At 49.2% G+C, this 22,441-nt stretch overlaps 1 protein-coding gene across 2 annotated transcripts in view; it reads left to right on the top strand.

Moving 5' to 3' along the window:
* The window catches only part of Sdk1 (sidekick cell adhesion molecule 1), a 986,062-nt gene that overhangs the window by 928,415 nt on the left and 35,206 nt on the right, over positions 1-22,441 (top strand). For both annotated transcript variants that reach the window (XM_023713416.1, XM_023713415.1), the window contains 3 exons: positions 14,540-14,655; positions 16,492-16,678; positions 18,372-18,509. In XM_023713416.1, coding sequence (XP_023569184.1) covers positions 14,540-14,655; positions 16,492-16,678; positions 18,372-18,509 — 441 coding nt within the window. The remainder of the gene's footprint in view (positions 1-14,539; positions 14,656-16,491; positions 16,679-18,371; positions 18,510-22,441) is intronic.

Genomic DNA, 22,441 nt, shown 5'->3' with positions numbered 1-22,441 from the left:
GAATGCTTGGGCTGTTTCTGCCGTTGGATAAGTGAGGACACCTGTCAGGAACATTGGAGCCCTGGGTGTTTCCTAGTAATGGTGAACTAGGCTAGAGTCCCTGTTCTGTAGTCTCTGCTTTGGGCCAGAGGTGTCCCCCTTTCCACCACCTCCCCTGCATACCTTTGCTACCCATGAGCACTGACTTGAACATTCTCTCAGGATCTGCTGTCTGGATCCCTCACATTTCACAGAGGAAAAGGGATCCCTGCACATCCTGCCCTGGTGATCACAGCCATTGACCCCATGATGCTGGAGGAGATACTGAGTCAGGGCAGAACTAGACCTGAGAAGTGGGGGCACCCAGAGAGAGTGCTGAATGCTCACAAAACCAACTGGCCTGAGTACAGGGGGTATCTCTGGCCTTCTTGGACCCATACAGCAGCCACGGGGCTCCAAGGACCAGCTCAGGTTTCCTTGCAGGGCTCTGATGATGCCTTCCCCCAACCCCAGGGAGGGCCAGTCTCTTCCCATGCGGCATCCTATGAAAGCCCCTGTGTCTCACTATCCATGGCCCTACCTTCTCTCCAGCACCTGTTGTTGTCACAGGCCATAGCTACTCCTCCCTGAAGGGCCCCTTGCCCAGGGTTAGTACCTGTGTCACTCCTGCCAGTTCATGTTCCCAGACATCCACACTGGGCCATGTTCAGGAGGCAGCCATGGACCCCTGTGCCTGGTATGTAACCCGGAGCTGGGAGCTGCCAGCTCTGCTGCCATTGGCCTGGTGTTCTTCTCTCTCCCCCATGTTCCCACCAGAGAGAATTTTCTGGAAGAAGGACAGCCAGTCATCCCAGCATCACTGCCAGTTAGTCATTACCATTCCAGTCTGTTTCTCAGAGCCCAAGAACCCTGCTGTAGCAATTCCCTTCCAACATGAGAGGTACTGCTAATGTGTTGACTTATAGCAAGCACACCTTCAGAAAAGTACGCCATCCAGCCAATTTCTGTTCACTTGGCTAGGCACTCCAAAACAGTACAAATTAGTTGGCCTGAAATGCTCAAAGGCTTTTAAGAAGAACATATTGCCAAGCACAGTGGTACATGCTTGTAATCCCAGCACCCTGTGAGGCTGAGGCAGGAAGAGTAACAAGTTCAAGCCAACCTGGACAACTTAGCAAGAACCTATTTCAAAATAAAAATATAATAGGGTTGGGGATGTGGCTCAGTGTGAAGGTCCTGGAATCAAGACCCAGTGTTGGAGAGAGAGAGGGAGGGACAGAGAGGGAGAAAAGGAGAAAGAGGGGTGGAGGGAGAGAGAGAGAGACTTAGCTGTGGTTTCATGAGTAAATTTGTGGGTCTGAGGTTGGCTCTGTCTTCTACTGGTTGTGTGACCATGAGCAAATTGTTTAACCACTTTGAGCTACACTACTGAGGCACTATACCACCGTGGTATAGTGGGGTTATGTGGAAGGAGACTGGGCTTCTCATCCCAATGACGCACCAAATCTTCCCTTCACATGGGATGAGTACCCAGAATGTTCCTGGCCTGAAGTCAGTGACCAGTCAGAGCTTAGTGAAAGGGTGAACAGGCCCTAACATACAACAATGAGATAGGTAGAGAGATGATCTGCCAGTCTCCTCCAGCCCAAATATGTAATATTTAAATCCTTTTAACCTTAGGGGAAAAGATAGTGTTTTCACTGAGATTGATTTGCAAGCACCAATGTTATAAATCAGTAAAAATAATGCAAAAGTCAGGACTCTAGTCTGCAGGAGGCAGAACCCTGATGTGCATGCACTCAAGCCAAAATAATCATTTCTTAACTCCTTGCATTAGTTCATTTTCTGCTGTAACAGAATGCCAGCACTGGATATTGGAGAAGAGTTTGTTTAGTTCACAGTCCTGTGGGCTCAAGGACATTAGCACAAGCTTAGCTCCCAAGAGAGGCCTGTGGCAGGTGATATCACAGTGTCAGGAGGATGTGCAAACAGGAGACATCCCAAGGTGAGCAGGAAGTCCAGGGTGGCCATGGGGCAGGGTGCTCTTAACAGCCTCTCTGATAACTAACAGGGCTCACACAGGAGCTACCTTGATGTCTTTCAAGGTCAGTGCCCTAAAGACTTACCATTATGTCCCTCCTGTTAAAGGTCCCCTTTCTCATCACCACACTGGGGACCAACCTCCAGTGTGTGAAACTTTGGGGGGGGTCCACTTGAGCTGTAACCGAAGCATAACACTTCTATAACAGCCTAGATACAGCTGGCTCTTTGTTATCCCTGAAAGCTCTAAAAGGTTCACCATCACCTGGTATGGCTCCAGGCCTGGTGGGACCTTGTGCCTTAACAAGCAACTGCCCAGCTCCCTCTTGGTTCCATTCCTTCTTCGTGGGCTCCTTTCTTAGACTTCAGTAAGGTGGCTGTCCAGCACCCATGAGTGAAAGCTTCTGTCTTTGTGCACTGTCTGCAGCAGAAATTTACTGGAAACTTTAGGTCCTTCAGCTGGACTTCAGTTGCTCCCATTGCCAAACCAGTTGCTGTGGACGGTGACCTAAGGTTCCAAAGCCAGGGACCGATGTCATCCCTGCCTGGACCAGATGCACCAAAATGCGAATGTGGAAAGCAATTGCAAAGGCAACCCTTGACCAATTACCTTTGTGGTGTTGCCTTAGGGGATCTTTGCCTTAAGAAAATCCATTGTTGTGCAAGTCTGGGTTAGTTGTGTAACTCAAACTTTCTGCTTGGCTGAACTGAAGTTTCATTCTTTTTTTCTTTTTAAAAAAATGTTTTTTGTTTTTTTTGTTTTTTTTTTTTTTACATATTTAGGACAGTGTCTACAGGGTCTTACTACACAGGTCAGACTCATAGTAATCCTCCTGATTTCAGCCTCCCATGCACTGGGATTACAAGTGAAGCCACTAAGCCTAGTCATATTTGCAGTCTCAGTGCACCCTGGGGGTGGGACCAGCACAGCATGCCAGGGATCGACCCCAGTCCCTGCATCTGCATGATTAGGCATTTTAATCTGCTGAGCGATCTGGTTGGCCCTGAAGTTTCATTTTTCGACACAGACATTTGTAAGAAGTAGCCCCAAATTTCATTTGGTCTGTATTGCAATTCAGACAGTGTCCAGATGCCCTCTGGGGTTTAAGTGACGTTGCTCTGGGGATTCTGAAGCCCGGTCTCCATTCTTTCTCAATGCAACAAGGTCCAGTGTTCTCAGCTGGGTCTGAAAAACTCCTTCCTGTTGGGGAAAACATGTGTGATTGTGTTGCTGGCAAGCTGTTTTCCCTTTCTGTCATTTGGTTTTTATTCTGGAGAGTGTAGTTGAATTTCTAGACCTGTCACATCTCTGTCTGTCTCTCTCAGAAACCTGATGGATACACAGATTTTCTTCTGAATTTTTATGGGTTCATCTTTTACCATTAAAGTCTTTAATCTAGCTGTAATTTATCTTGGCACTTGGTATAAAAATGAGCCTCTAAATAGATTATTTCCAGAGACATTTTTCTGCAAATAGCATTCACTGATTGATTCATTGTGGTATGTCTCAATCATGTTTTAATCTTTGTACACGGTCTGTTCCGTCCAAGGGCTTGCTCACTTCTAGCGATATCTTTACCAGGGCTCTGATGCCACCAAACCTTTCACACATTACCCATCACTACACACAACTCGTACTTAGGAGAATTTGTCTTATTTTTTTGTGTGTGTTTCGAAATTCCTCAGACATCTTAAAACTTCAGTCATTTTGGCAAGAGCTCAAATAAACAAGTTCTACTAGGATGAAATTACAAAATGACGCAGAAACTGCTGGCATCTTCACTCACGTCTTTCCTCTCCAGGAATTGGCCTGTCTTTCCTTTCACATCTTGCCGTGGGGTTGACGTGCTCTTAGCACATTCTGCTTGTTCCTTATGCGTCATTCCTAGCAGTTTTATCACAGTTATTACTGCAAAGCCTGCTAGCGTGATGACTTGTCCCTGCTCTGCGCACATTGCTCGCAGCCTGAGGCTGGAGTTTACCTCATTTTGGAGACACACATTAAATGTTAGTCCAGAAGAAAGAATGACCTTGGACCCGGGGGTGTAGCTCAGTGGTGAAGCTTATGCTTAGCCTGTGCAGGGGAGGCTTTGGGCTCATTCCCTAGCACTAGGAAAAGCAAAAAGTTAAAAGAAGAATTTTATTAAGTCTTTAAGAAAGGAGCCAGGACTTAGCTATATCTAGTGGGTAGTGGCTGCCAAGTGCAGATCAGCAGCCGAAAGTCCTGAGTTTTGGTCTTTGGCTCTGCAACGTTTTCCAAAAAAAGAAAAAAGACAGACACATAAACTCAGCATTCCTAATCACTTGATCACCTCGGACAGCATTCAGGTTGATTTTGGCATGTGTGTTGCTTTAGAAGACAGAGGAGCGTCTCTGAACTATTGGTTCATTGTTATTTTTAAAGAATGAAGATGGTGCTGTAGAATATGGGTTTTACCTTTCCTGTAATACTACCAGTTTTTAATTACTCTTGGCTGGAATGAGAGAAAAATAACAAAGAGTCTAGCTGCTTCAGCTCCCCCTAGTGACAAATAAAGCCAGTCCTAGAGCCCATTAAGTGAAATTAAATGGATTCAGAGCTGCGCTGGTTTGGAAATGTGTTTATAATGAAGAAAGACTGGCAGTTGCTTACGGGGTAATTAATGTAGTTGCCCCACACTTCCCAGGGCTGTGTTATCTCATCATCACCCATCAGTGGGGTGCCCAGGTGACCACTATTAGGACACATGGTGTCCCATGGTTCCAGGGACCCCAGACTCCCTGCCTACACCATGAACACTGCTGAGCATAGGCAGAATGCAGACTTACATTAGGAGAGAGCCAGTGAGTGTCTACTGGTGACCATTGGGTCATGGTCACCCGGGGACACTGGTATCTCTTTTTACCAGTTCCTTTTTGCCTCTGGGGCTGCAGCTCAACATGTCCACTCCCTTAATTTACACAACCATGTCTCTGAAGCCATGACTGGGAGTTCAGCCTGAAATTCCTGGGAAGGTACCCTTCGGGTGTCTTTCTCTACATGGGAAGCTGGCTGCCCACTTTGCACACCAAGGAGGACTGATATCATTCGGGGTATCACTGCCACCTCCAGTTCGTATGACCCAGGGCACTTCTTGGTGAGTCCACTGAGCCCAGCCAGCAGTCCTTTCTGGGAGGAGCACTTATGAGCAAGTGAGTGGGGGTCCTGGCAGGATAAGAAGGGTTGACTATGCGGGCTGGGGCGCAAAGACTCACATGCTCTCAGAACCGAGATCTCCTACACACAGGTGGACCTGGCCTGGGAAAAGAAAGGCAAGGAGGCTGGCCCAGGGACAGCCTCATAAATGTCAAGTGGGTAGCCAAGCCCACAGTCATGGACTGTAACTGGGCCCATCTCTTGGGGGCTATCATTCCCACCCCATTATCAGTGCAGGTCTCGGCTCCACACAGCTCTATCTCAATGCCTGATGCTACTTGGAAAGCATGCTACATGGTTCACAGTCCTGAGTCAGTGCATGGCTCTATTCTCTGGGAAACACTCTGCTGTGCTGTACCATGAGTCTGTTGGGATGGCTCCACTTAGCTTCCACTTGCCTAGGACATGGTGGCTGAGGGCAACAGGAAACTCCAAGGCCTGGCCCCTTTCCTGAAGGAGCCCCAGCTGCCTGGCCTTGGGTCTCACCAGGGTACAAAGTTCTCTGAGGTCCACCCTTAAAGGATTGGGCCATGTGTGTGTCATAGAGTTCAGGGTGGACTAAAGTGGGGGCTGGAACTGAACCTGATACTGGGCCATCCACCTCCACATGTGTGACCAGGAGCACCAGCCACCTTCAGGCCTAGCATCCCACCAGAAGGGGTCCACATCCAGTCCCCTGGTGACAGTGGATCTAGTGGGTGTGGAGGATTTAAAAGTACTTTGACTATAGTCTCAACCACCCACAGCTCAGCCAGAGCCCCCTGGGGGCTCCAGCTCCACCACCACCAGACTGTTTGGTTTCGGAGCCTTCTGCCGGTGAAGTTGCGCTGCTCACAGTCAGCCCTGGGCTCTTGACTTTGCAACCAAACTCCCTCCCCAAACCATGCTGTCCCTTTCTTTCCCTGTTCCCTTCATCAGGGGCTGCAGAAATGGCCCAGGGGCCAATGCCAGGGCTGTTGTTATAAACAAGATTTTCTTTAAGCACTTCCACACCTTTTGCTGTAATGACATAGACAGAAATTATTCAAGATGCATTTGCCAAAGACAGACAGTGTTTAGTGGGTGGGACAGAGGCCTTGTATCCCTCAAAGCTTAAAATATTGCCCAAGCCTTTACAGAAAACCTTTCTACTTCCAGCCTCAGAAAACAGCTTAGACCTTAGAGTCAGACAGATCCAAGGCCAAATCTTGTCCATTCTAGGATGAGTAACTTAGCTCCTGTGAGCCTATTTTTTTCTAAGTCACAAGGTGAAAACAAAATGTTTCTCTGACAACATGAGTTTTACAAACCTAGCTGCATAGGATGTGGTTGGTTGATGATGGTGTACACCAGCAAAGCTCAGCACCACGGGGCCAATGCAGCAGGAGTCAGGCCCTGAGCCTCGCTATGATGGGAGACTGACTACCGGCAAGGAAAACAACAAACACGAAACAGCCTCCTGATTCTCTGGAGAAGCTTTGAACTCTGCTTATCTAACCATGGGTGGTAATAGTGATTGAGCTGATAAGAAGGAGTAAGCCACTTGCTAATGATGAGAAAACAAAGATCATTACAGGATGAAATCAGAACCCGAATTTGTTCACAGGCAGGATACAGTACGGGGAGCTCAGAGCTAACCTTTAAAGTTGAAATATGTCAGGAAAATATATTTCTTAATATGAGTCAGAAATTTTCTGGCCTCAGCCTTCCATTCCTATTAAAAACCTGCTTTTCAAATACCATTTTAACCCACTCAGTTTCTTTAGCTGGCAGCTGCTGTATCCTGGCAGATCACTGATGCCCTCCCAGGCTGAGGAAAGGTGGGTGCCCTGTGCCACTCTGTGTTTGGGGTGGGGGGCAACCCTCAGGGGTTCTTGGTACAGAGTGGTCATCTTTGGAGGCAGGGCCTTTAGAGGCGGAGCTTGATGGGACGCCCTTGGGTCCTAATGCTCACATCAGTCGGTGGGATCCCAGGCTCTGCTCTCTGCCTCGCCATGTGATCTCTGCTCTCACCAGCGCTGATGACACAGCTGAAGCAGGCTCTCCCGAGAGGCTCTTTGCACCATGGTGTTTGGATTTTCAGCATCCAAAAGACAGTTAAATAAACCTCTTTTCTTTGTCAAGTTAGGCTACCTCAGACATTTTGTGGTAATAATGCAAAATGGACCGATCTATCTCTATGCTCCTAGACCATCAGCAGAAGGGCCCAATCAGAGCCTAAAGTTCTTGTCATCACCTCAACTCTGTGCTTTGGAGGTGCCTGCAATCAGACCCCCTCAGTTATTTCCTGCCAGCATTCTGTCACCCTCGCCAACAAATGGACCAGCACAGAGGCCAGGTATAGGTCTCATTTCTTCTCAGGTTCTAGCTCTGCTCCATGTGTGGAGTCATGTTAGCTCTGACAGTGGATTATTGCTAGATACTCACATCTGAGATCCAGTGTTTCTTATGGGGCTTCAGCAAATTCCAGCAGTCTCTGAGCTCCCAAACACTGTAGGGGCTGGGCTCGGCACAGGCACCCACCCCAAGGATCTTCTGCTCCACTTGAGATGTAGTAGCCAGCTGGTACTGTGTAGCAAGCTGTCCCAGTTATATGCTAGAAACAACACATCTACTAATTCATAGTTCCTGTGGGTTGGAATCCAAGCAGAACATATCTGGCTCTTCTGCTTCGGGGTCTGGCAGCTCATCGGCAAGGCCTGTGACTTTGAAGGATCTGGCAGGGATGGACCATGCCCAAGCTTACTTATACAGCTATTGGCAGTATTCTGTTCCTCAGGAGCTAATGGTCTAAACAACAGTGGTGGTGAACCTTTTAGAGACCCAGGGCTCAAACTGCAACCTAAAACCCACTTGTGCATCACCAATTGTCAACTCAACAATTCAACCTGAATACTGAGGTTTTACTGTGACAGCCACAACCTTTATCTTAAAATAAAAACACAATAACAGAACTCTCAGTGATACAAACGGCTTGCTGTAGCACACCTACCATAGGCTCACCACCACTGGTCAGTGCCTCCGGTTCTGGGAAGCCTTCTTGTGTTCCTTCTGGGTGGGGCCTTCCCGTGGAGCCTTCAATGGGGACCTTCACCTGGTAGTTGCTTCCCTGCAGCCAGCTAGCAAGGGGACAACAGGCATCCCGCTGACAATATGGAGCCCTCCCTGTCCCTACCCCACTTTCCTAGCAGTCTCCTGGGTAGGGAGGAGACAGAGTTGCCCCTGCAGCTTCAGGGAGGCAGCCTGTAGTGAAATACACAGGTCCAACTCTCCGGAAGTTCTGCTTTCCAGGCTCCAGTCATTTTGCTTTGTCTTCAAACTCTTCAAATTATCTATTTTACCCATTTTAACTCATGATGAAGCTTACAGCTCAGAGACATTAGAAAGAGTGCCCTGAATCATGAAGATAAACCCAGCTGTGAGGACTGAGAGCCCAGGGCTCTGTCCCTGGCACAGTCCTGCAGTCTGGCCACATGTCAGTGACTTTACTGAAGATAGTTTGGTGACCAGTTTCCCGGTGTTCTCTTGTGGACTTTCCCAGAGCAGTTTTTGGTTCTGGCTGATCATGGCAGGTGACAGGAGGAAAGGTCGAAGGATTTGGAGCTCAGAGAGGCAGCCAGAGTGGGACAAAGGTACTAGAGACCCGGGCTTGGACCCCTCACTGCCCCTAGGGGATCTGTGGGAGGAGGGCTCAGAGTCAGGCTGCCAGCTGAGCATGCTTGAACCCACACAGCTATCAGCTATGATCTTGGGCAAGTTGGTCTCTTTGGGTCTTGGTTTGCCGTCTGTGAAATGAGGCCAGTGAATAGCAGGGTGATAAGGACTGTGTGAGTCAGGTGAGGGACAAGAGTCACCCAGTGCATAGAAACGCCTGCAAGGTCACCAGCAGCGCCTCTGGGCATGCCACCTGTGAGCTGTTGTGATTATAGCAGTTGGTGGGATCAACTGCTTGTGACCTGAAAGTCCTGGGAAAAGCTGGAGAGAGGAGGCTCTAGGCTAAGAGAAGAGTGGTCACCGTACCTCATGTCCTTTACAAGTTTATAAAATGTGGTCTTCTCACTTGGAATTTCCTTTTGTAGGCATTTTAAAAATTACTTGCTAGCTGAGCATGGTGATGCACATCTGTAGTCTCTTTGCTAGGGAGGCTGAGGCAGGAGAATTTGAAGTTCAAGTCCCACCTGGGCCACCTAGTAAGATCCTATACCAAAGATTGAGGATGTAGCTTGGTGGTGCAGCACCCCAGCTTCAATGCCTTGTGCCACAAAAAAGAAAAGATTACTTTCAATGTCAGCTGAAGTTCGCTTTGTAACCTACAGTACTGGGGACCGGGCTTCAGACTCTCAGTCCATCAAGGGCGCTGAGCATTGAACTTCCTCTTCATGGACAGCAGTCACCCGCACACTACGCTCTCAGGACTGTGCTCTTGACTGTACACAGGGCTTTTCCTTTCCTGGCTCATCCACCGAGACCACCAAATCCCCACTCTCTGGCTCTCCTGCATCAAGGCACTGCTCCTTGTCTCCAAATCCAGCTCCTCTCCAACTGAGTTGAAGCAGTGTGTTCCACTTAATGCTCCTTCATGCATAGAGAAGGCCTCAGAAGATACATAGTCTCCAGATAACCCTGCTTCAGGGAACAGATGTGTTGGCAAACTTTGCAGAGAAGGTAAATTAGATTAGAGAATTCTATTTCCTGTTTACTTCAACAGGGAGTCAGAGAGAGTATCTGACCAATAAAACATTGATGTAATTATAGTGAATTGATGAGTGTAGAATGTTTTAATTATATAAGGAAATATTTATTATAGTAAAACATTAGCAATGATCCTCAAGTTGTCATTTAAAAACCTATGCTACCAAGATAATAACTGAAGGAGGAAGCCCAGTATGGTCTGCCGTGGCCACACATGCATCTAGCAAAAGCAGGTGCTCAGCATGACCAGATGATCCGGCAGCACAGGAGCCCTGCATGGCCAAGGGTGACCCTGAGGCAGTGGCCAACCTTGGCCCTAGAACAGATGGCCTTCTGCTTACTGTGACCCAGACAGCAGCTCTCTCACTTTGGACTTCTGCTTCTTCCTTTCCCACCTCCAAGTCTGCCCTTGCTTCCTGGCCCATTGTCCCCTGGTAAATCTGCCCTGTTATTTAGCCAAATGTTCTGTCTTCCAGAAACAAGCACATGCCCAGCTGGAAGGCCCCTCTCCTGGCCCTGTGAAGGTGTGCTTTCCTCTACCTTGTGCCATTATTACTGTAATTTTGCTCCCTTGTTAAATTGTCTTCTACATCTATGTAGCCACCCAACCCAGGCCCAAGATCGGGGTCTAGGGAACATTCAGGAAGTGTCTAGCACACGTGCCTTGAAACAAGAAGGCCTTGGACATCAGTGGCCTCAACACCCACACAACGCTCACCACCATGGGGCCCGCCCTTGGGGCTTCCCAGGCCTCTCTGCCTCCTGTTCTGTATTTCAGAACAAGGCTCAGCTAGTCTAGAGGGCATGAGAAAGAGGGGCTGGGGCCACACAGCCTCTGGAGCTTCTGTAAGGTGGTGGCTCCTGTTCCTATCCTGCTGCCCATGTACTGCTGCTGTTCACGTGTCTTTGATCAAAAAGAGTCATGTGGTCAATGGAGTTAGCAGGGGCCACTACAAGTCCTACAACCCTGCCACTGTCTAAAGTAAGACAGATGACTCTCCCACCACAGGGAGTGGATTTTTCTTTGTTTTGTGTTACCAGGGATTGAAACTAGCAGAACCTTCCCACTGAGCTACACCTCCCCCAGCCATTTTTAATAATAACTTGATTTTGAGATAGAGTCTTACTAACTTATTAAGTTGCCCAGACTGGGATCAAACTTGCCATGGAGTGGATATCTGAATGAGAGAGTGAAGGACTGAATGAATGACCCTCCATGTAGGGTCACTTCCTACAACTCTGAAACCTCCACTTGCTCTGTCAGGCCTGTGCCACCCTACCAAAGGCCACATGCAGCTGTCAACATCCTCAGGGATCCCCTCATCATCGGGGCTCAATCCAAAATGCCAGAGGAGACCAGAAACTATCATCAGTGTCCTGAACCTGTGTATGGTATACCTTTCTATCTATATCACATGGTATAGTTTAGTTCATATATTAAACACAGTAAGCAATTAACAACTAATAATAAAATAGAGCAGTCATAATAATATACTGTAACAAAAGTTACCTGAACATGGTTTCTCTGGGTCGGATAAGAGCATGGGTGGGGTACAAGTGGGGCATTCCTCTTTTCCTTCTGTGGTGTGAGCATGCTGGGGCTATCTGCTGCTTCCCCACAGCAGAAGTTCCTACACCCCAAGGCAATGGCTGAGCCCAGACTGGATATAGGGCCCTATGGCAGTAAGGTCACCTAGGTCTGAGAGAATGTGGAATGAACAGAAAATGAGGCTGGACATGGTGGCTGGCGCATGCCTATAATCCCGGCAGTTGGGAGGTTGAAGTTGAAGGCTTCCCGCAAGTTCAAAGCCAGCCTGGACTACACAGTGAGTTCAAGGCCAGCCTGAACTGCATAGTGAAACCCTGTCTCAAAAAGACAAAAGAAGGAGGAAGAGGAGGAAGAAGAACAGGAGGAGACTGAGTTAGTGACAGCCACTGTGCTCCAGTGTCTGTCTGTTTATCTAGCTGAGAGTGATGGTCTGCCAGCAATGAACCAGCCCAGAATTGAGTAGGGTAGATAGAGCATTGCTATAACTGCTCTGTAGGACTTCCCTGCCAGCATCCACCCTACCCTTTCCTGGCAGAGACAACTGGTCCAGGGAGATCCAGTCTGGCTCAGCCCACAGCACCCAGTTTAGTAGGCCTCCACAAGCAACCAGGCAGGATTCCAGAAAATTCCAGAAACCTCTGGAACACTGCTATAGCTGTCAGATGCAATGCTTCTGGAAGCACCTGAGCCTTCTGTGTTACTAGATAACGAAATCCCTCTCCAAGACTGTTCCGGTTCCCTGGTTCAGACACAGGAGCAACTCTACTCACACTGGATGCAGATAGTTCTATCAGAGCATTATTAGCTCTGCATGAAACCTACAAAGTAGAGCACAGCCTTGTACTGTAACCTTTCCAGTTCACCTCTGATGTTGTTTGTAGGCAGTCTGTGATTCAGCAAATCTAGAAATTGCTGGTTAAAAAGCTTTTTAAAAATAATGTCATGCATTTTAAAGGCACGTGCTGGCTGTTATTTGGGTTCTCCTTAAGCCACAAATGTTTAGATAAGGAAACAAAAAGATAATGACTGAGCCAGCGCTCCTTCAACTCCCCAGATGCACACATATTCCTTGAATGAGGCTTGCATTTAGCACTGGGAGCAGCAGGGCCTTCCTGAGAGTCAAATTCTCCTATCAGAATGGAGATCCAGCAGCATTCAGGAGCCAAAAAAAAAAAAAAAACAAGTTTCAAAACTCACAAGCTCTCTCAGTGTTTACATATAGTTCTCTTTTTCCCTGCATGTGTCATCAATAGCAAACATTCTTTGTTACCTGCAGAATTTTTATAGCACAAAGCACCATACTGCAACATAGCCGACAGGGAAACAGAAGCCTCTCCGCTGCCTGAAACGGCACTGGGGCCTTTGTCCAATGTGTATCAACCTCAGCCAAGAGACACGTGGGCTCCTGAGTGTGGGGTGAGGGGGTTGCCTGGAGCACATGAATTCCACCAGTTCCTACAGATGGACTTCTGAGTCCAGGGATATTGCTGTGCTGGGTTTGGTTGAGTCCATGTAAAGAAACCCTTGGGGGTGCTGGGGGGTTCCTAACTCACGCCCAGGGTAATGGCCATGCTCAATTTTGCCTTTCACATTTTAATTGTACAACAGTAATTTTGCAATAGAGTTGCCGATGGCAAACATGCAAAAGACATTAACTTTATTTATGTTTTGGATTATTAATGTGGCTGTTAAAATTCCTCCAGTTAGTTTTGATTGAATTGTTTTTTTGTGTGATTCTGTTGTTTAATGGAGCGGTAAATAAGAATTTCTGATAATGAGGCTGAGCATCTGTCACAGCAACCTGGTGCGGGTTATTAACATTTCCATTAACGGCAGGGTGGGCAGTGATAATACGGAAACCACACAGTTAGAACAAAATAAATAGTTGGTGTCAGGCTGAGCGGGTGTTAATTACTATTTTATTCTACATTGGGGGGAGCAGGGAGTGGGGAAGGGGCACTGGGAAAGGGTGACTCACGAGGTCATTGTGTTCCCCACAAGGCCTCTCAGCCTGAGCGCTGTCCATCTCCCCAGACAGGGACTGTTTGCTCACCTGTGTTTATAAATAGATTGACTCCAAATGCAGCTGGTACTCCTGCAGGGCAGGACCAGGTTGCAGGAAGTGAAGAGGACTCCACTAGCTTCTGCTTTCCCAGAGTTAGGAACCCAAGAAAGGCGCCACACAACTCCCCAGGGGCCAGCCCGGCCCCAGTTTCTACCAGGACTGTCCAGATGGGAGAAGGGAGTAGCTCCCAGGAGGCAGAGAACAGATCGTCGTGAGAAGTGCCCAGCACAGACTTAAGAGACAGCTTGAAGCTGGCAAGACAGAAAGAACAGGAATGTTCCAGAAGGCAGCATGCAGTTTGCTGTGACCTTGACATGGTAGCGGGGAATCACCTCCCACTGGAAGGGAGGGTGAGGAAGTAAGAATTTGGTGCTCAGAATGTGCAGCCAGAACCAGGCCTGAGAGCAACTTGAGCCATTTCATAGAAACCCAATTCCCAATCGGCAGGGAGGGGTAGCTTCGTAGCATTCCCTCACTAGCTCCGTCTAGAGTGAGGCTGTCTAACCAGGACACCCAAGCTTGTGACAGCAGGATAGATGTCTTCATTTTCTGTATTTCTGTCCCAAAGTCAATGTTTCCCCATTCAGGAACGTTGGCACAGCAATACCTGTGGTACCCACACCCCAGGTGCCACCAGGACCTCCAGGTGTCTGCCACACTCATGGCTGCTTTGATCTCTCAGGCATCAGACCATCACCTGAGCCTGTGCCCTGTGTTCACCAATATCGTGTGTTTGCCATTGAATATTCGGTTAACTTAGCTAATGAAATCAATTTTCCCAACCATTTTATATATTTTGCTTTGTGGATTTAAGAATGTTCTTCTAGGTGAGCTCATATCATCCCCTGGTACTATAAAGGGCTTGCTAAAATCTGCAGTGACACAGTGTGGAGATGGCACGTGGTGGTACCAGCCTGAGGCTTCTAAAGCTGGGCAACGTCCAGAGCACTGTCTCCCATGCTGTCCTTCAGGGAATTAGGACTTACGTGACCCCAGGGGGTAGGGGCCCCAATCATGAAGGGACATCCCAGTTATTACTCTCGTCTTCTTCTGTCCTCAGCCCCAGCCATGGCTCCGCAGAACATCCAGGTGACCCCACTTACAGCCAGCCAGCTGGAGGTCACATGGGACCCGCCACCTCCAGAGAGCCAGAATGGGAACATCCAGGGCTACAAGGCAAGCTGGTGGGGGTGGCTCTTCCTTCTGCTCACTGTGTGCCCAGCAGGAGGCCTGAGGGCTTCAGCTGGTTATGCTGGCCCTGCTCCAGGGCGTTGCCTGCTTACTGGGCCCTGCTGCCTCCTCAGCAGCAGATGGACAGCAGACACAGCCCGGAGGCCAGGCCCTGGGTCAAACTACTGGGGTGGAGGAGGGGTCCTCACCGGGGCTGCTTTGTGCCATCACAGCTGCAGTTCATCCAGAGGTGCTGAGGGCTTCTCCCTGCTCTGGTCACTGGGCCTTGCAGTGGGAACCTGTGTCTACTCCAGAACCCCCAAGAGCATTTGCTGATATGCTGTCCTTCCCAGCATTGCCCTGGTTCACTGCTGGGCTTTACTCTCAGTTCACTAAATGAGACTGGGAGAGACCCAAGAATTGCATTTCTAATGAGTTTGCAGGTGGTATGGATTCTGGAATCCCCACTTTGAAAGCTACTGGACTCACATAGCTAAATGCTGTATAAATGGACGAAAAGAAAGGCAAAGTGGTGTACTATGTATTGGGGAGGGGTGATTACACAGAGTGGTTTATCCAGTGGCAGTGTGTTCCTAGCTGCTTCCCTATCCTAGAGCCTGGGAACCCTGAATAGCACAAAAGCCCCCTGCAGACAGTACCCACATCCTTCCCCAGAATTAATGTCCTTGTCTGGCCTCCAGGAGCCCCAGTTGATCAGTTACCAGATTCTCTGGGCTTGCCTGCCCTGATGACTATTGGGCCAATTAAATGTCCATTTAAAAATGATTTTTGTAGGTGTTTTATGAAAATTAATACTTTCCTCCATGGCAAGGCTGTTACAGTGATTGATGAGGTACTGGAAGGTCCTATGAGCCGGAGGCCAGGTGCTATTTATGTATGTCCAAAATATGTTTTCTCATTTTCTTAACGATGAAGACATTGAACTTGGGTATTGACCACAAGTTAGCTGGGCTGTGTGAGTACGGGATCCTCTCTGGTCAGCTCCCCTGTGCCTTGCAGATGGAAATCAGCCACACTCACCAGGCAGGCCTTGCTCCTCACAGGTGGGACCCCAGCCTCCCCAGTGTCCAATGTCACCTCTGCGCTGCTTTCACACCCGAGGCACACTGCTCTTGGGGCCTGGCTCAGGCGTAGGCCCCTGAGCCAAGCTGGATCCACGGACTGTTGTCTTTGGGCAGCTCAGCTGGCACTGGCTGGAGCAGTGGTTCCCCGCCAGCTGTCTAGGGAAGCAGTGCTGGCAGCCAACTCAATCCTTCGTACTCAAACAAGAACTTCACCTGTGAGCACATCAGAGCTAGATGGGAACAAATGCCACCCAAGGGAGGCACAGGCTTTCCCACCAGTTCTGAGCCCCGTGTGGATCTCTTGTGATTTTGCTGCTTTGATTTCCAAAGTATTTTTGCTACATTGAGTAAATATTTTGATACAGGATTTGAACAAAACATGAAAGCCTGGGGGCAAGAGTTTGAGGCTCATTCTGTGGGTGGTCAGCGCAGGGCTAGACAGTTGGTGATCATCTTCCTGTGGGACAGAACAGAGGCTTCCAGTGGCTGAGCTCTATAATACAGGCCCCAACTAGTGACTGAAGGAACAGGCCTCTATCCTCAAGCCCCACTTTGAGCAGATTGGCTGAGGAGTGCTTAGATTGTAGCTAACAACTCAGAAGCGCAGCCCATTGCCTGACAGCACTAGCCACAAGGACCTACATCCACCGCACCAGCCCTCATGCTCCCAGGTCCCTGTCACACTCCTCCTGGGACATAGCCTGGCCTCACCTCAGGGCTTCCCCATGCCCACCCTCAACTTCTCTTTTCCTGACAGATCTACTACTGGGAGGCAGGCAGCCGGAATGAAACAGAGAAGATGAAGGTCCTGTTCCTCCCTGAGCCTACGGTGAAGCTTAAGAACCTGACCAGCCACACCAAATACCTGGTCAGCATATCTGCCTTCAATGCTGCTGGCGATGGGCCTAGGAGTGACCCCCGGCAGGGGCGCACCCATCAGGCCGGTAGGTGGGCACCAGTTTGCTTTCTGCAGATCTCGGTTGGACTGACTTTGAGATTGCTGACCTGCATCACTCCCCTGGTGGTCTCTGGGCCCCTGATAAAGCAAATTGCCCTTTCTCTTGGTTTCTGCAGCATTTTGTTCTGCTTGCCCTTTACATCCCCAGCTGGGGATCTGGAGAAGAGAGGCAGGACTGGGTGTGATTCACACTTCCCCAATGCCTGGCCTGTCAAGCTGCTAGGCCAGTGCTAGACAATGATGGCAGAAGATGGACATGTTTTCTGTGAAGCCCAAGAGGGCAGCACAGGGAGGAAGGGCTGTTTGTAGCCTGACCTCAGCCCTGATGCTCAAGGTGCCATCTGAGGTACCTCAGTGTTTGTGCAGATCATTGGGGGCTGAACTTCTTATACAGTGAAACCAGGCCCCAAGGCCAGGGCTCCTGGGTTTTGGGACCACACACTAGCCTTAGAACAGCCATACACCTGGGCAGGAAAGAGCACAAATGGAGCTATACTTCACAGTTGTGCTGCTGGAGGCCTCAGGCCAATATGGGGCCCAGCACATGCACAAAAGACCACCCTTCTGGGCCATCTCAGTTTCTTCCAGTGGGCTGGAGATCAGAGGTCTGGGGGTCCTGGGGCTCTTGGTGACCCTCTGTGAGATGCAGGTCTGGGAAACTGTGGATGAAGATATAGGATTCAGGGACCCCAATGTTTGGCAGGCAGTGTCAACAGATTGATATCATACCTGGAAGACCAACCTGTGGCGAGGGTGCCTGGCATCATGTCTGAAAGACAGCTATGCCAGAGTGCCAGGACTGCCTCCTTTCCTCATCCAGTACCACAGGCCAACTTCGGAATCTGAGTTAGCAGAACATGGGTAGATTAGTGCAGCAGGGTTTGGCCTCTTTGGGACACTGGAATGTGGTAGTTTATGGACTAAAGAACTCAATGACAGGGCAGAACAGAGAGAAAGGTGAGTACCACTGCAATGAGTGCTTCCAAGCCTCAGAAGGTGTGGGATGCAGGAGACCAGGTGCCCACTAGGCCGTGGGGGGTGAGAGGACAGCCCAGTACACGCTCACTTGCAGGGTCCAGGCGGAGGGTATGGAGTGGCCCTGTCATGTTCCCAGTCACACGCAGGCCTTCATTTCTACCAGCAGCTTCAGCTGCTCAGCCAGCCACCTCCTCTCTTGACCCTGATATCCGGGACCTCCATGCTGAGGGGTTTAAATGAAAAAGCATCCTCTGAAACCTATGGACCACTGTGAGAGGGGAGAAGAAAGGTGGAGGAAGGAGGAGGGAGAGATAGGGAAAGGCCTTGTCCACCACTGAGTGCCACCTGTCCCCAAAAGAGCAGGGCAAAAGTCCCTAGAACCTTCCAGCAGTCTCTGGAAACTGCTATCTGCATGTCATTTTCTGTTTCCATCCATTATTCATTGTCAAGCTTTCGTCCATCCACCTCTCAGCTCCTTTGTGTTTGATTCTGTCATTTTCTCTGCCCTGTGTTTCTGATTGATCTTGTTAAGTTTGGAGGTGATCAATGAGTCTCCTTTTCATTCTGTGGCATTTAGACTTCTACTGGGTTGAAAATAACACCTAATAACATTTCCTTTCCTTGGTGGAGGCACAGACGCATGTGTGTGATCCATGAGGGCGCCTTCGTGAAAGTCACTACAGTGTTCTCCATTCTTCCAGCTCCTGGGGCTCCCAGCTTCCTGGCATTCTCAGAAATCACCTCCACCACACTGAACGTGTCCTGGGGGGAGCCAGTGGCGGCCAATGGCATTCTGCAGGGCTACCGAGTGGTGTATGAGCCCTTGGTGCCTGTCCAAGGTAAGAGCAGAGGAGTCAGGAGTGGGCATCACCTCCCTCACCACTAGGAACCTGGAAGGACAGCCCTGCATGTCCACGTCCAAGGCAGTGTGTACCCAGTGGAATCACACCATGAGCCTTCCTTGACCTAGTCCCGACATGCAAAATGTCTCTTCTCTCCTTCCTGAGATCTAGTCCTTATCATCCCTGACAGAAGCAGCCCACGTTCTACCCCAGCACTGACCTTCCAGATCCATTTGTGTCCTGGAAGAGCTGCTTTGTCCAGCATCCTTTGTGCTCTGGCACCCCCTTCCATTCCCCACTCACTCAGCAGTTATTCATGAAATACCCCCTGCTTGTCTAAAGCTATTTTAGTGCTGGAATCCATTGACCCAGAAAAGCAAGGATCTTCATTGACTTGTGCACTGAGATCCTGTTCTCCCAAATCCAGAGAGTTTCTATTCCAGGAAGAGAAGAAAAATGTACAAATAATTTAAACCACCAAGCAGAACTCTGATAGTGCTGGGTGCTTTGAGGAAGAAGGATGGAGGTAATGGGAGTATGCGGGCCTGGGAAGGTGCTGAGGTAGGACTCACAGTGCAGATGCCTGAGGGAAACCTTCTGCAGAAGTCTCTGCATGCACAGTCCTGAGAGGGAAGGCTTGGTGTCGCCCTGTGGAGAACATGCCACCAGCCAGAGCTTCCCCAGGTGGTCTGGAGTTTCCTGAGGAAGGAAAGCGGAACACAAGGATGGACTGCTACAAAGCCAGGATCCTCCTGGCTAAATACCACTCGCTGAATGCCACGGGATTCGAAGAGGATTATTGATCACCCTGGAATGTCCTCCATCAATCAGAAGCAGAGCCCCAGAGGGTCTGGAGGGAGAGTTAAAACACAAAGGAACCTGAGCTAAGGCACCACAAAGGCTTGAAAATGAATAATAAATGAAAACCAAAGGTGAAATTCAGTTGGCTGCTGGGAGAGTGGGTTACAGGCAGGGAACACAGGACCTCAGAGAGCAGCTGGGGGCAGCACGGAGCTGGGCAGAGGGTGAAGGGTAAGGAAGGGAGAAGTGGTGAGGATGTGTTCTGAGGACAGAGCCAATGCAATCCACCCAGGGACTGCAGGAAGGGGTCTCTGAGGGGGTCAGAGTGTCACCTGTCCCCAGCATTACTTTACTTCTGTCAGTGGCCGTGTGTCTGTCCGCTGAATTACTGATAAGCCACCTGAGAGCCCTCTGGCATTTCTTCTCTCCCCATTATACACCTAGAGATGAGTCCAGCTGTCTCTGCCCCATGGGACGGGGCACGTTCCCCCCAGTAATGTGCACAGGCAGACTGTAAAAATTATAGATTATTTAATGTCCATGAGGAAAAATATAACCAGTACATCAAATAATATTGGCTCTCCATTTAAAGCCGTGATAAAAGTTTCCTTTTAAAATAAGCACATTCAGATAAAACAGGGAGGTGATTTGAAGGAGGACATTTAAGCACTGGATTTTATTTCACCAAATCTAAGATGCCATTGACTATAAGATTCATCGTCATTTTATGGCATGCTAAGAAAGAAAAAATGCTTCCAATAAACTATGGCCCAATACTTCTGTATTGTCACTTCTGAGCTGCATCCCAAATCAGAGATGTGAACACTGAAAAAGAAAAACAAAGTGTGCCTGAGACGATCGATGAGCTTCGCTGAGTAACAGTGGGATGATCTGTGGCCACGGTGTTCTCAAAATGCAGAGCAAGCACAGGAGGGATGGCCAATTGTCATGGCTCCCGCTCAGCTGTGCTCTGTGTCTCGGAACTGGGAGGCCTTGATGTGGCTCATTTGAGGTCCCGGGGCAGATGTACAGAAGGGGACCAGGCCACTGTCCTGTGCAACCCACAAGGGGACTGTCCTGCATCTTGCCCACCAGCATTCCCTGCCCTTGCCACACACACACCACACACATTCACGTTTTATGAGTCCATATTATATATGGCTTTTATAAGAATCTTAACCAAAGAGAGCCACTGAAATGAGAAATGATTACCAAAAGACCAGGGTTCCAATTTACCTATGAGTCTTTCCTTGTCAAAAACAGCTTGAGTCTTCTCATGCTTGTTCAAATAAGCACCTCATTAGGATGCTCTGTCCTGCGTGAGGGGCTACAGAATGTCAAGGACTGCACACATGCAGCCCTGAGCCCCAACGGGCAGATGCTCCTGGTCTTATACAAAAGCAGTCGCTCCAAGACAAGATAGGCCCACACAGCATCTTCCATCAGGAAATCCACATGTGATTTCAGAGTGCCTTGTGAGTCCCTCCTCCCTGCACTATGCTCTTCCTGCAGACTCCCACCCCAGGCCCTGAGGGACGAGCCCCACATTGCTGCTTCCCACGTAGCACAGGGTGGCAGCTCCTTTACCTTCACAATCATTTTGCATTAATGAGAAAGTCAAAGGGCATCTGCAATGTGTGGTGTTAGATGATCGCATTCATTGTGTTCAGGGCACTTGCCGCTTTCCGCATGCGCCCTGTCAACGAGACCCCTACGTCATAGGCAGACAGTGTTTATTTTGTACTTATACAAACCACCCCGTGTGCCATGCATGTTCCAGCCACCACCTCCAGTTTCTGCCTCAAATTCCTTTCTTAGGCAAAGAAACCATTTGTAGACCCTTAGTTCACTTGCTCCAAACTTGCATTTGAACAAGAAAGAAGGGAAGCAGAATTTGAATGCAAGTGGCCCATTCCGAAGCCAGATCTCCACTGCTTAAGCAGAGGCAATGGCTGGAGTGCTGTGTTTCTGGAAGCAAATGCAGAGGTGAGCGACAGAGACAGAGACAGCGTGGGGGGTTCTGTCACAGCAAATTTCCATACTGTCTATAAACCGTGGACTGCACAGCAGGAGTGGGCTTGTCACTCACCCCAAGTGATAACAGGTGGAGTCACTTCCCACAGTCATTTTTTTCACCTCTTTTCACAAGTCATAACACTGCCTGTCACTGGCATTGCTCCTGTCTGTCTCGAAGGGCTGGCTTTGTCCTCTGATGCTCCTACTGCTTGCTCCATGCTGGGAAACTGGAGGGGAGGAGGGCAAGCTCTTGGTCTTCACAGCTCACACTGGCCTTGCAGGTCAGCTTAGGTCAGAATCTCAGCAGAGGCAGCCCACGAAGAGCAAATCACCCTGGGCTCTGACCTGGGTCAGGCCTGGGCATGTTCTCTCCTTCCTGATCACTGTACATCTGTCACTGCTGACCCACATGAGCTGGGCTGATCACAGTGTAGGGCACCACAGTCCACAGGACAGATTCACCTTGGAGTCAGGTTCCCAAAGACCTCTCTGCCCCAGCTGTGGGATTCCAGATTTCCAACAGGGATCTTCTAAAGTAGTAACTGGATTGCCGTATGATTTTCAGTATTTTAAAATGTCTCCTAGAAGCTGCATGTTTCTTGAGATGTGTTTGCAAACAGAATGAAAACAACCAGCACCTTTGTTTGGGGTAGAGTTGTATTCATTCCACAGTAATGGTGGTTCTCTTGTGAAGACTGTCAAAGATGAGAGACTTGTTTATATGTGTGAAGGTGAACTGCTACCTGCCTGGTGTGCTTTGCAACAAAAATCTTTAAAATGTGCTATAGCCAGTTTTTTTAAATGATGGGGAAGGTTGTCCAATGGTGTTCTTGCCTGCTAGTGATAGCTGGTGGATGCTCAGAGGTGTCCTCCTGGCATAGACAACTATAAAACCCTGGAGCGTGACACCGATCAGCCAGGCCAAGGGCAGCAGAGAACATTACCCTTGCCCAATGCCATCACCCCATCAGAAAGACATCCTGGGCCATCCTGTGTGCTGAGATGAGCCCACAGCCATGGCTGGCCAGTCCCTGGCCACCGTGGCACCAGAGCACCACACCATGGACCACCCTAGCCTGGATCACCATGCCTCCCAAACTACTAAGCCACTG

The sequence above is a fragment of the Octodon degus genome, unplaced genomic scaffold (assembly GCF_000260255.1).
Source record: "Octodon degus isolate 3935 unplaced genomic scaffold, OctDeg1.0 scaffold00031, whole genome shotgun sequence".
NCBI lineage: Eukaryota > Metazoa > Chordata > Mammalia > Rodentia > Octodontidae > Octodon > Octodon degus.
This window is presented reverse-complemented; position numbering and strand designations above follow the sequence as displayed.